Below are 13,750 nucleotides of genomic sequence, written 5' to 3'. Positions count from 1 at the left end.
TAAATGTTGTGTGTGCTTTGTCTAATGTATTTGAAGTAACAGAATCAGATCCCTGCCAGATGACCCTTCTGTCAAAATCATGAAATATTTTAGCTGTCAGAAAACTAGTAATAAATTTCTTATTACATTTTTTTTCAGTCAAATTACAATGACCCAATATTAACTTAGATAAAACTGAGAGTTACTGTACATCATAGAATTTTTAATCAATTGAACCAGAGGCAGTGGAATAATTTTACATAACTTGGTATATTCTCTTCGAGAGCAGTTTAAGTTATATTTTTCTGAAAAGTCTGTGTAGCTTAAAAATCCACCATTATCATCCATTATTATATTATTATCCATATATTCTATATTTTCTGTCATGTTTATGCTGTTTGCACGGGATAAGAGGCAAACGAAATTTCAGTACTCTGTATGTCCTGTACATATAGCAGCATTGACAATAAATCTGACTTGAACTTGAACATTGTTATATAGATAATGTCTTTCTTAAACCAATCACTTTCAAAGATTGATTATTGATTTAATGTTATTACTCTGTTGTTGTACTCTGATGAGTTATGGGGGGAGAAGTTGTGGGTAAATGTCGTTTTCCAAAAGTGCAGCATCTGCTTGTGGAAATGATATAGCTTAATCGGGATCCTGATCACACTGAATAAATTAATCACACTGAATAAATTAATTGATACGCGTTAGTCCGCGTCATCCCCACGCGACAGGACGTCCTTGTCAGTCGCGCATGCGCAGTCGAGCGGAGCTTTGTTGTCTCAGTATGGCGCTTAGCAAGACGTTTGGACAAAAACCGGTCAAGTTTCAGCTCGAGGAGGATGGAGATTTTTATATGATCGGCTCGGAGGTCTGTGTTTCGCCTCTTTGACGGACAGACACTGTGATGTTTGATGTGTGCGGCGCAGATCTGTGGTTTAGCCGGTCAAGCTAGCACGCTAGCTAGCTAGCTAAGCATGCTAGCCGAGAGGGAGGACGCGAAGACTTTCATTCATTTATTTAATTAGTCTTGATTGTCTTTATTGTCCGTGTGACTGAGAACAGACACGAGGGTGACACGCGTTAATCGATAGATGGATAAAACGGAATTAAATCCGACGTGAGAGCGTTCGTCTTTATCCGGAGGCTCGCTCGGGTTTCTTCGTGGAACAATCAGCTCGTCTGTGTTTGTTCGGTTAAATGATCATGATCACACCACACTGCGTGCTACAGCCTGCTCACACAGTCTCACTTTAAACTCTTTTAATATAGTCCTACGTGCACGTGGCTCGTCTCTCGATGATAATGGTCGTTAGCTGTAACGTTACCTGCAGAGTAATCCTGTGTGTTACTGTTCATCCCACAGGATTACTCTAGAGTCACAACATGAAGGAGAGACCCCCACATGTGTCACATGTTAAGCCTGGCTATAATCACTGTTATATTTACTTTATTCCCCTTTTTATTTCACCGTATTAACCTGTGTATATGCTCAGTTATTGTTGTCCTGGATTCAAGGATTTAAGGAGTTTTTATTGTCACTGCAGCACATGTAAAACACGGGATGAAACGAAATTGGTTTCACCTGGTCCCGGAACAGCCCGATATCAAATATAAAATATTATTAAAAAAAAAAAATATATCTATATATCTATACTATCAGACTATAAATAATAAACCGTTAAAAGCCAGATTTTAATATTTAAGAAAACAAGTATATACAATAAATAGAACAACAACAACAGTATAACACCATCTTGAGGTAGTTTGTGTTTATGATTGATGAAACATTCAGGAATCATGAAATAACTTATAAATAGAAATAGTTTTTGTCAAAAGTAGCTTTTTTTTATTGCGTTATTAATGCTTGCAGTATATATTTTTTGAATTCTCACAAATTATTTTGGTGAAAATTGTCGATTGTTGTTATGGCAAAAGTTGGCAGTACCTCTGCAACTTGGACCAAAATGTTATGAGCCCGTCTAAACACTACAGATGCATGCAGGCTATCAAATTAAATCAAATAATTTGGATTAAAAGCATTTAATGTGCATCGTAATTCATATGCTGTTTGGGTTGGGTGATAAACCTACACATTGATTCTGCATCAGTGACTTAAATCAACTCCAGTAATCAATAAATATCGATACGTGTGACCAAAGCCTGACTGCGTTATAATGATTGTTAGAGAATCTCACGACAGCCACAGTGATCTGCCAGCATGTTTAAACGATTCTGTGTGTGTGTGTGTGTGTGTGTGTGTGTGTGTGTGTGTGTGTGTGTGTGTGTGTTCAGGTGGGAAACTACCTCCGCATGTTCAGAGGCTCCCTGTATAAAAGATACCCGTCACTATGGAGAAAACTGGCATCAGTAGAAGAGCGGAAGAAAATTGTGGAGTCATCGCACGGTCAGTAGAGTGCAGTCTGAACACATCTACAGCTGGGTGGGGTTTGCCAAGCTCTCAGCTCCCGTCGTTATCTCTTTCCTCTAAAATGAGACACTGCTCTACTTCAATCTCCTTTTGTAATGGAGGGTGGGGGGGTTGTGATGAGAGTGCACAATATAATATATTGATTATTTAAATGCCCTGTGTTGATTTTGATTTGTCGTTCTCGTCACTCAGATCACGGCTACACTCAGCTGGCCACCAGCGTGACCCTGCTAAAGGCTTCGGAGGTCGAGGAGATCCTTGAAGGAAATGATGAGAAGTACAAAGCTGTCTCCATCAGCACTGAGCCCCCCGCCTACCTCAGGTACCTTCACTACAGCCAGCTCTCAGAGAAAACAGAAGTAATGTAAATCATCTCTACTGGAAAAGATGAGTGACTGGCTGAATGCGTTTCTAAAATGACAGATATGGGATTGTTGCTCTGTTTCCATCAGAAAGGTTCACATGAAGCTTTTGCATAAGAGAAGATTTGTCATTTATTCATATTTCACCTCCATAGAAGCTGCTGAGCCCAGTTAATTACCTGTTTGCTTCAGCAAAACTCCTTGACCTCCTCCTAAACCTCTCTTGTTCTGTCACCAGGGAACAGAAGGCGAAGAGGAACAGTCAGTGGGTTCCCACGCTGCCCAACAGTTCTCACCACCTGGACGCCGTGCCCTGCTCCACCACCATCAACCGCAGTCGACTGGGCCGTGACAAGAAGAGGACCTTCCCACTGTGGTAAGCAACAGGATCAGTACTTTACTGTGCAGTCATCAGCGTTTGTGAATAGTACCGTTTAGTGTTGTCACGATACTAAAATGAGTAACCACGATACTATACCAGACAAAGTATCGCGGTTCTGGGTATTATCGCGATTCTGCAGCCTTTTTTTTTATTATTATTATTTTTATAAACTGCAATGTATTTGTACAAGTTAGTTTGAAACAACGACGTTTGTTTTTTAAGCAAAATTAGTGTTGCCACTGACGAAGACGCCACGGCAGACTCGCTGCTCGGGCCCGGTGCTTCTGCCATGGTGAGTGTGTTGTCTCGTGTCTGGGCGAGACAGAACTTTAGCTTGTTGTTTGTTTGGAAGCGAGTTTCTATGGAAGCGGAGCTGTCTTCGCGGAGTTCGTTCTTGCCGGCAGAAACACACGAACAGCCAATCAGCTAACAGACGGGCGGACCCAGCGTGCGGAAACAGCCTATCATATCCCTGGACGTCACCAGTAACAGGCAAACAGCCAATCATTCAGCAGCTGTGTAGTTCGGTTGCGGTTCCATGTTGGTTTGTTTACAAAGGTGTAGCATGCAGTGAGAAGCCGGGAGGAGAGTAGCGACTGGTACCGGTAATATAGTAATCCACGGTAGTAGTAAAATTTCTAGTATAGTAGCGACGGTTATGATTTGGCACCGCTGGGTACCGTGTATACCGTGGGTATCGTGCAACTCTAGTACCGTTGTTACATTTTGGCTGTGCGTGTTTTTGTCTTGGCCAGCTTTGACGACCACGATCCAGCAGTGATCCATGAGAACGCCACTCAGTCTGAGGTTCTGGTTCCAATCCGTCTGGACATGGAGATCGAGGGACAGAAGCTCAGAGACGCTTTCACCTGGAACATGAACGGTAACGTCCCATCATCACTTTGTCTCAAAGCAAACTTCCTGGCAGAGGCAGTCATCAACACATCAAGAGCCAGTACTGGTATTGAAATTTCTTTCTATGGCAATTTTCAGAGAAGCTGATGACACCTGAGATGTTTGCTGAGATTCTTTGTGACGACCTGGACCTCAACCCGCTGGCCTTCGTCCCTGCTATCGCCTCGGCCATCCGACAGCAGATCGAGTCTTATCCAACAGACAGCATCCTGGAGGACCAGGCGGACCAGAGGGTCATCATCAAGGTGAAGCTCGACACAGCCCAGAGCTCATACTGAGGATCTTTTTAGAATTTCATGTTTTAATGCCACATAATACTTGAAGAGGTATCCTATATCAGCTGTCGTCTGTTTCTGCGTTCTAGTTGAACATCCACGTTGGCAACATCTCTCTCGTGGACCAGTTTGAGTGGGATATGTCTGAGAGGGAGAACTCTCCAGAGAAGTTTGCCCTGAAGCTCTGCTCTGAGCTCGGCCTGGGCGGTGAGTTTGTCACCACCATCGCCTACAGCATCCGTGGTCAGCTGAGCTGGCACCAGAGGACGTACGCCTTCAGGTACTGTGTCACCACGAGACGTGTCACGTTTAGTTTTTTCATTGTGTGTTTTGTGAGTTTTTGCATTAAAAAAAAAAGCTTTAGACGGACATTTTATGACATTACAGTGTTGTCATAAAAAGTTATAAAGTTGACTTTTCAAAAGGTTTCATAGTCTGATGTCACCATACAACATCTGAAAAAGGAATTTGACCATCTGGTTTTTATATTATTTTTCGGGAGTTGCAGAAACAGTGTGAAAAAATGTCTTCCCGTTACATCTCTGTTGTTGTGTATATTGTTGCCACGGTGATACAGCTGTGATCTTTGACCTTTCTTCTGTAGGCTTCTTGTCAAGATGAAGTGCTAAAGTCGAACAGGGTTAAATTAAGGTCTTGTTTGGTGTCGGCTGCCCCGATGTTTCTTCTTTGGGTGAAATGTAGCCGACAGTCTGCTGTCTGACTTTTCCAGCTTGTGAAAAAGTCAAAGTATTTCAAAACCCAGGCTGCAGCTGTGAACTCTGTCACAGTTGACATGCAGTGCGGAAGAAATATTATATTGATTTCATGACGATTAATGAAAACATAACATTTCACATTGCTTTTTAATTACCGTGTCATATATTTATTGAGGCTGTATCCTGAATCTAAAACCAGGACGTCCTCACAGTGACAGTCACATGCATAAAGTTACAAAAATCCGAGTTCAGATCGGTTTCAGCTTCGCTCCTCACGCGTGTTTACTCGTGTTTCATTCATGTTTCCAGTGAGTCGCAATGTTTTCTAAAAATATCCCCAAAGTCAGGAACGCGGTTCTCTTTCATGATTATTCAGGCCTTCAAAAATGTAATAACTGTTTTAGTCACATGCCATAATATTTAAATCTCGTATTAGAAACATCAGGTGTCTGTCTTTGAAGCTTCAAGAACAATTTTCATGATTCAGGGTCTGCTTAAGCTTCAAGGGGAAAAAAGTGACTCCATGTTTCACATAGATGTGAAAACATCCGACCTGAGACACGTGAAAGGAAAAAAAAAATCACTAACTGAACGTGCAGCTGCAGTAAAGTAAACCCGCACAGACTGAAGTGCTTTTGTTGTTGTCTTTGGTGTTTTGCAGCGAGAACCCCTTGCCCACAGTGGAGATAGCCATTAGAAACACAGGTGATGCTGACCAGTGGTGCCCCCTGCTGGAGACCCTGACAGACGCAGAGATGGAGAAGAAGATCAGAGATCAGGACAGAAACACAAGGTGAGCGTTCGGTTGATCTCCGTGTTAGAATTGACTTTCTTCTGGTGGTCAGTGGAGTGCTCCAACTCTGCTTTGGCCCGTACATGTTCACCTAAAATGCTTTAATCAAAACAGTTAGCAGTTATTACTCTTTTGATTGACTAACTTGTCAACTACAGTTCACAGTCTTCTCTGTGGTAACGCTTTGGGTCAGTAATTGCTTTTCAGGCTCTTTATTGTAAATTTTCTAGTAAATTTAGAAACCCATAAAATGAAGCATTACAGGTTCATTTACAGTGAATTTCGGATCACTGAGCTGACAAAACAGGCAATTTTAGGTTGAAACAAGTAGTCATTACATTGCATTTAGCAGAAATTACATTACATTGCATTTAGCAGACGCTTTTATCTAAAGCGACTTACAGAGGAGGACATAAGCTGAGAAAGGTGTAAAGGAGCACAGAGTAGTTGTTAGTTTTGTTAGTTTTGTTAGGCAGTCAAAGTCGGTCCACAGTAAATTGAATCTATCAAAATGATTATTAATCTTGCCAAAATGCCAAAAAATCTGATGGTCCCAGCTTCTCAAACCTAAGATATTTTTGTTTTGACAATGTTTGTCCTTGAATTCAGTATCTTCTGTTTTTAGACTGGTCAAAGGACAAAGGAGCGTCTCTTACAGTTTTCTGGCATTTTATAGACTGAATAATACATTGAAAAAATGGTGTAAAGCAGGACTTCACCTTAAACTTTGAGGAAACTTGTGATGGGAGCTTTTAAAAAAATATATTTCAGCCATTTTATAGATGTAAAACATTAGTATATATTAATCAGCAATGAAATCGATCCTGATTTGTAGCCTGAGTCACAGTAGTAAGCTTTGTGTCGTCTTTTGCATCTCAGCAGGAAACCATAGTAGATCAGGGCGTCTCACGGGTGTTGTTTTTTGAGGTACTGAAACTCTTGTCTCGTGTTTGCTTCACAGGCGAATGAGGCGACTTGCGAACACGGCACCTGCATGGTAGAGGAAGCAGCATCGGCACCCCCTACAGGAACGGTGCTCGTCTGACTGAGGTATGACGCTGTCACGGTTTGCAACGTCAGCGACGAAGATGTCCTGATGTCCTTCCATCAAGCGCCGGATGTCTTTACTTCTCCACCCTCAGTCAGCTGTTCGCCGTGTTTATTTTTATTTTTTATTATTAATGTTAATATTACGTATTTCTGTTTGGCAAAGCCCCCCAGTAGAAAATGTCCCTCCTTCGTGTTTCCCTTACGATCCTCAGCGTGGAGAAGCTGCTCTCTCACTTTGACCACTGACTCTCTTTACCTGACCAGAGAGAGAAGAAACCACACAACCAGTCTCAGATAATATATTGTTATGTTGTATTTGTTGTCTTTTTGTACATTTTAATAATTCTTACAAAATAAAAATAAAAAGTGAAAGCTTGATTTCTCGTCTGGTTATATTGTGCATCATTTAAAAAAAGTATTTCAGAGGTCTACTGACTGTTGTTGGTTCTAAGAGTTGGCAGTGTAATATCTATATATAGATATAGTTTTAGACAAATAGTTTTCTTGACGTTGCTCAGCGGTAGCTAATATTTATGAGCAGAGGTATGAGGGATCATGAAGCATGTGTTTTGTGGTTGGGAGAGGTCCCACAGATTTCTGACTTGTTTGTGTGTTGTTGTGCTAAGCAATTTCTATTTTGTACCCAGTGTTTGGACCCACAAAGGCAGCAGGTGAAAGTGCAGAGTGTGCAGACAGGGCTGATGATCTGCTGAGAGCAGCAGTGACACAACAGCAGGGAAAGGGAGTTATGGGTTAGTCCCGCTCCTTTCAGTTCTCCATAAGCAACGTACAAATACCAAGTTTTATTTATCTGGTCATGTTGACAAAAGTCTTGGGTCAGAAGTTAATATTTCAAAATGACACAGTGTGTTTTCTTCAGATGTTTGTGTTTGTTTATGTGAATAGTTTGAAACTGAGGTCAAGTTCGTTTGTTTTTATCTTCTTGGCTCCAGTTTTTGAAACTTCTTTTAGCATAATTTCTGAACTTGTGACAGAATGATTTAGTATTTCCACCTGTTACTACGTGGTGACCTGACACAGACCCTGGGACTGATTGAAAGCTCAAAAAGAATCTACTAAATGAACCTTAAAGGTGCCCTGTTGAGTTTCCTTGTAAACAAATGTGGCTTTTGTTTACGGTCAGTGTTACTCTACACAAAAGCTAATTTTGTCTATTTTGGAGGTCTAACAAATGTGTTGAGCGTATTTCCTTCATCATGAATCATTTGCACAGAGCAATTGAGACTTGCTTTTTCAGCCAAGTGAACACTGAGTAGATTTAGTTCATATGCTTACAGTAAACAGGCAATTTAAAACAAAGTTCACTCCTTGCACATCTTAACTGTCCTCTGCAAGGACTCGGGACTCCACAAATCCACATCTTCTGACTGTCCTGTGTCTCCGCCAACTGGTATCTCCTGATCTTTGTTGTTGTTAATGGTCCTGCTCCAGATCTCCATCCTGCTGCTCTTCATGGAGGGGACGGTAATCAGGGTCCTCTGGCCGGTCAAACATAGCCCTCCTGTAATGAGAGAACAGGGCGATGTGATACTAACAAAAGTCAAATTCCCTTTAATAAGACAGATGCAGAGTTTCTTTATATTAACATACTGTATCTGGTGGCTTTAAGTAGAACTAAAAAAATCAGATTCATCCAGACAAAGGTAGACATTTGCATTTACAGAAGTTCTGGTGTCATCAGCAGCTTCCTTCCTCCCGGCTGGTTTGGAAACACGTCTTCTAAGAAATAGTACATGTGACCGACACTGATACCTGAAGAGGGGAAAAAAAAAAACAGATACAAATATATGACTTTTCTAGATCACATCAGTGTATTAACAGCATCTACAATATTATAACATTTGGTTCATATAAAAGTCTACTCACATTCTATGTGCAGAGCCAAACTAATACTGAATGTATCCTACTAATAAGCCATATTCCTCATACTCACAAGGTACTCAGTGTTGATTAATCAAACTTTTCCTGAGTCTACATAAATTGAATTTTATGTCTGTGCCTGTTTTTAGCATATTTACGTAGGAACGCAGCTGAGGAAGCTAAAAACTAATGCAGTATTCTCTAATATAGAATAATGCTAACCTCACGAGTGACGAGTGTGTTCAAGGTGAGTGTCTGTCAGTCCTTTATAAGTATAGAGGCACATTGTCTTGTCAGGCTGCAGTCAGTTGCAGGCTTTAAAATTTCTAAAGTTTAAATTGGATCTGTAACTGTTTTTGAAATAATTTCTTCCCTTGGTCTACTGTTCTGCCTTCCTGAACTCAGTCATACATGTGCTCATCCTAAATTAATGGAATGAAGTCAGATGTTTGTTTGGTTTTTTTTTTGGTAAAATGGTTTTATACCTAGGAGGTCGACAACAATTGAGTTTCCGAGCAGCAGTGAAAATCCCATGAGCACCCAGGGGAGAAACGGGGCCTGGAAGTTGAGGAGGCCGAAGAAGTTCATTCGTATGAGCGGATGTCTTCTACTCCACACATATACCAGCATGATGATGAAGGCCTGACCCAGGAAGAAGACGTTGGCGAACAGACCAAACAGCTGCGGGCCTTCAGGTTAAATACAACTAATCACTTTGTTTTGTGTTCATGATGACAGTAAAATCAATACACCATAGTGTTGGTTTTAGATGGAGACATTTCTCCAAGGAAAAAAACTGTTCTGGTGGCAGAAATATTGCTTTGAGTCAAACCTGATTTGATGAGTGGTAGCTAGTGAGATATCAACATTATAATTCAGAAGGGACTGTATTTCTGCCAGGGAAAAAATATCATGAGATAGTAAGTCAAAAACTACAAATACGTTCTCAATATTTTGACATGGTAAGTCCATATTATGAGAGAAGTCAAAGTTGGTTGGTCAAAATTGAAGTTAAATAACAAAACAAAACTGACTCATTACTAGACTAAAGTCCAAAAACAACTGCAAGTTTTTTCTCAGAGGTGGTGTTATTGTTTACCAAATGCTTAACCTTTCACAATAAAAGCCAGCCTACGACATTCCTTTCATTTCAGCGAAGCATGTTACTGTCCTGATAACACACTCAACACTGTATTATCCTGATATTACAGCAGGATTAGTCCTCATAAACCTGCATTTAAAACTGTCAATGAAACATAACATGGCTCCACAAGAAACCCATAAACCTGCACATTGACTGTTTCACAACAGCCCAGGGATAAGTCTGCGGTAAACATATCCAGGACTGTATCATTAACCTGGAATGTGAACAAGAGCTTCTGGCGAAAAACTGCTGAGCATCATCAAAAATAGACAGGAGGAATGGACCATAGCCATCTGGTGTTAATCTAACTAACTACATTTACTCAAGTATGTGATTTTTAATTACCTGAGTACTTCCATTTTATGCAACTTTGTACTTCTACCCAGCTTCATCTCACTGTATTTCTTACTCCACTACATTTGTCTGACACTATAGTCACTTTTCATATTAAAGTTGTTCATATTCTTCCTGTCGAGTGAACATTTGTGATTCTGAATTTGAATCTTTCTGATAAACTGAAATATTACACGTTCCAAAACTCTCCTACTTCTTATTGAGATAAACCAGCAATTTAAAAAATAGTATTAAATAGTACATCAAACTCGCCAACAACAACGGTATATAAAGTAGTTAAAATGAGCTCAACTTTAAACATCTACAGCTGTAAAAGTCAATGTACACATTAGTGCAACAGTAATATTAATATAGCAGTAATATTAATAAGACTTACATACTTTTACTACAATAAGGCTTTGAACACAGGACTTTTACTGACTTCCATCACGGCTGGCGTTACATGGTATTAGCCAGTAGGTGTCGTAATTTGCGATGTTTAACTGAAAATAGACTGTCATTTGTTGTCTCAAGATAACGAGATAGGTTTAGTTGAGAAAATTAGATAACGGTTTAATTAACTTGTGATCTCAAGTTAATGGAATTAAAAAAGAATTGCAAGCGCAGCTGCTCTCGGCTTCTGTAGAAGCAGCCCTATTTTTTTAGGAAAATCTTGAAAATCTTGAGTAGTATGTAGTTCCCAATTAAACTCCCGCAGTGTTCTGTTATTCAGAGTAAGAGGGGCATTGGTTTTGAAAAGTTGTTTCTGTTCTGTATGCACCACAATTATTTTTTTTATTTCTTTACTTTGCTACCCTATTGTTCATTTGGTATGTTCATTCATTTTCACGACTTTTTATTTTTGCTAAACTGCATCCTCGTTTCATCTCTCTGTCATTTGTATGAACTGACCCTTTATTTAAAGATGTCATGACAGTATTAGTTCAAGCATCATTGCTGCAAAACTGGGATTTACTCTGTTCTTTGCTAATCTAAAAAAGGATACATTCATCACGACTCCTCCAAACAGGAACATGAAAACAAAATCTGCCGTCCTTCCCCGGAAACAGCCTTCCTCCAGCATCCGACAGTATCGATAACTTAATTTAGTTAAGGACTCTGCTGCAGGTGATAATGCCGCTGAGGATTTATAGTGTAGTGTTTTTGTAGAAAAACTGAGATATTTATTCTGGTTTTGCCCAAGGAAACACTGATAAAAGATACAGAAAGGTGATGTTGAACACGAAACTGAATCCAAGAGAACCAAAGAAGAGAAAGCTGGTTATCAGGCGCCATATCTGAGAGAGAGGGAAAGAGAAAAAGAGTGTAGTGATAAAATAACGTACCTTATAGCCATGTTTCAAGTGTAACTTTTATGTTGATTAATACCTGGTATTTTCTGATGATGAGGTCTGGGTTAAAATAGATCTGAAAGGGGGTGATGACCTCAAGTTGCTAAATAAAAGAATAGAGTGCTTAGAGTAAACAGCAAGTTAGACATCAAGACATGCATGGAGAGTAATGTTTTTTTTTTGGGGATATTTGATTTGTTACATTCGCAAAATAACTTTATGTAGCATTAATATGAATATAAACACTTAACTCCTCCTGTGTTCACCTATGGAGGTTGGTGTATAAACAGATAATGAATGACAATATTGTAAAAATACAGTTGTAATAATATGCAATCTGTTTAATAGTGTTACCATTGCATATAACGCATGCATGTTCCTGCATTTATTTCTCACCCTTAAACTGACAGTTTATCTATTTTCACAGTTACCATGACAATATTCATTCAGTGTTTGTTGTCCACACTTCACCTGACACTTCATCTGCTTTTACCTGAGACATACATTACAGCTGCTCTCATCTTTTACTCTTCAACTGACACTTCAACTACTTTCAGAGCTTACACTACAACATTTGCAACTATTACTATCTCTAGCACTTCCTTTTCAACACTTTAGCTTCAACTGCTTTCAGATTGCTTTTCACTTTCACACGAAGCTTCAGCTACTTTAACCCTGCCGCTTCTAGCACTTTCATATTTTACTCTAACTTACAGTTCAACAACTTTTAGCTCTTATGCAGCTGACAATTCAACTGGTGTCAGTGCTTAAAATAAACTGCAAGTACAAACATCTCCAGTAGTTCACTCGCACTGACAGTTCAACTGCTTTCATCCCACACACTTTAAATCAGTTCTGTACATTTCAGATAACAACTCAACAGTTCGAAGCATTTTAACTTCTACTTTTCAAATTTTCACTTGTATTACCTGACACTTCAACTGCCTTCACCTGTTACAAGTCAAATATTAAATTGCATCAATGGCAATTATCTCAAGCTCTTCCGCATTCACAAAAAGTTCAGCTCCTTTATTTTTAACTGACAGTTTAACTAATTTCATCAACTATTACTATGTTCAGCACTTTCACATTAACTGAAACAACAAATTAACCTTAAACTGACATATGAATGATTTTACACCTCATTTTCTTTCAGTGCTTACTCTTAAACACGTACCTTAAACCCTTTCAAGTCTTTTACCGACATTCAAGTGCTCTAACTTTCAACTCAAAGTGCTTTAACTTGTCAACTGTCAGACATCTTGAAGACAGTTTATATAGTAAATAAAATAATTAAAAAGTAAAAAATTTAAACTTTCAGTGCAAATTTAGCCTTTTGTGGTTGAACGACACATACATTTATAATGTTAACATTACCATGTCCAGTTTAGAAATTAATAAAAATAACAATGAAATTCAATGAAATCAATGTTCTTTTTGTATAATATCTAAATAATTAATTAAGCTGTCTGATCAGCTTGGAGGTTAGGTTTTAAACTCTGTCATTCCCCTCAGTGTTATTGGTTGTTGTAGCTGTTTCTTACCACAGCAGCGGTGGTAAGGACGCAGGCAGTCGTGTATGCTCGGGTCACCACGGGGATCTGAAAATACTCCTGAGTGAGGCTGTGAGCCATCGCTGCTGCTGCTGCCTCACTGTCAACTATGATTTACTCACTGAATGAAACCTCCACCCCCCTAATGCACCAGCCAATCAGATTCACTCTATTCACACCATCCACCTCTCACACACACACTGTAAGCTTTTAACACACTGTAGTAACATATTAGAATACAGATGCTGAAGTCTCCTCATTTAATTCTATTGTCATGATTTTTTTTGTTTTGTTTTTTTCAGTTTCCTTTAGTAAATGGGTCATTAATGTGGAATACCTGGTTTGTGAAAAGAAGCTGAAATGTTACATAAATATGAAAAAGAGATATGAATAATAATTGCAAATCAACATTTAAAAACAAGACAGCCATCTCTATTTATATCTATACATTTCTTAAACATGATTTGGTCTATAACAGATATTTCAACAGAAAAAAAGGTCCAGTTTGTAATAAATGTAATATTCATTTGAAAACATTTTATATTGGCTATTAATCTTTAAAAAATGTTTCAGAT

The 13,750-nt window shown here is 39.2% G+C and overlaps 2 protein-coding genes across 3 annotated transcripts; one reads left to right on the top strand and one right to left on the bottom strand.

Moving 5' to 3' along the window:
- The first annotated feature begins 699 nt into the window (after positions 1-699).
- Positions 700-7,284, top strand: smarcb1a (SWI/SNF related BAF chromatin remodeling complex subunit B1a). The gene is made up of 9 exons (XM_010750670.3): positions 700-859; positions 2,284-2,395; positions 2,612-2,741; positions 3,020-3,157; positions 3,919-4,046; positions 4,157-4,323; positions 4,443-4,633; positions 5,731-5,862; positions 6,824-7,284. The coding sequence occupies exons 1-9, from the start codon at positions 743-745 to the stop codon at positions 6,861-6,863; spliced, it is 1,155 nt and encodes a 384-aa protein (XP_010748972.2). The 5' UTR covers positions 700-742; the 3' UTR covers positions 6,864-7,284.
- derl3 (derlin 3) lies at positions 7,201-13,275 on the bottom strand. Of its 2 annotated transcripts, none has more exons than XM_010750659.3 (7): positions 13,167-13,275; positions 11,660-11,725; positions 11,495-11,568; positions 11,277-11,370; positions 9,279-9,474; positions 8,595-8,685; positions 7,201-8,434 (listed from the first exon to the last, which is right to left on the bottom strand). In XM_010750659.3, the coding sequence occupies exons 1-7, from the start codon at positions 13,254-13,256 to the stop codon at positions 8,347-8,349; spliced, it is 699 nt and encodes a 232-aa protein (XP_010748961.1). In that variant the 5' UTR covers positions 13,257-13,275; the 3' UTR covers positions 7,201-8,346. The 2 variants fall into 2 exon arrangements, 1 of the variants encoding a protein (XP_010748961.1); XR_002042772.2 differs by having other exon boundaries at positions 8,345-8,434; positions 8,524-8,685.
- Between the last annotated feature and the right edge of the window lie 475 nt (positions 13,276-13,750).

Source organism: Larimichthys crocea, chromosome III (assembly GCF_000972845.2).
Source record: "Larimichthys crocea isolate SSNF chromosome III, L_crocea_2.0, whole genome shotgun sequence".
Taxonomy (NCBI): Eukaryota; Metazoa; Chordata; class Actinopteri; family Sciaenidae; genus Larimichthys; species Larimichthys crocea.
This window is presented reverse-complemented; position numbering and strand designations above follow the sequence as displayed.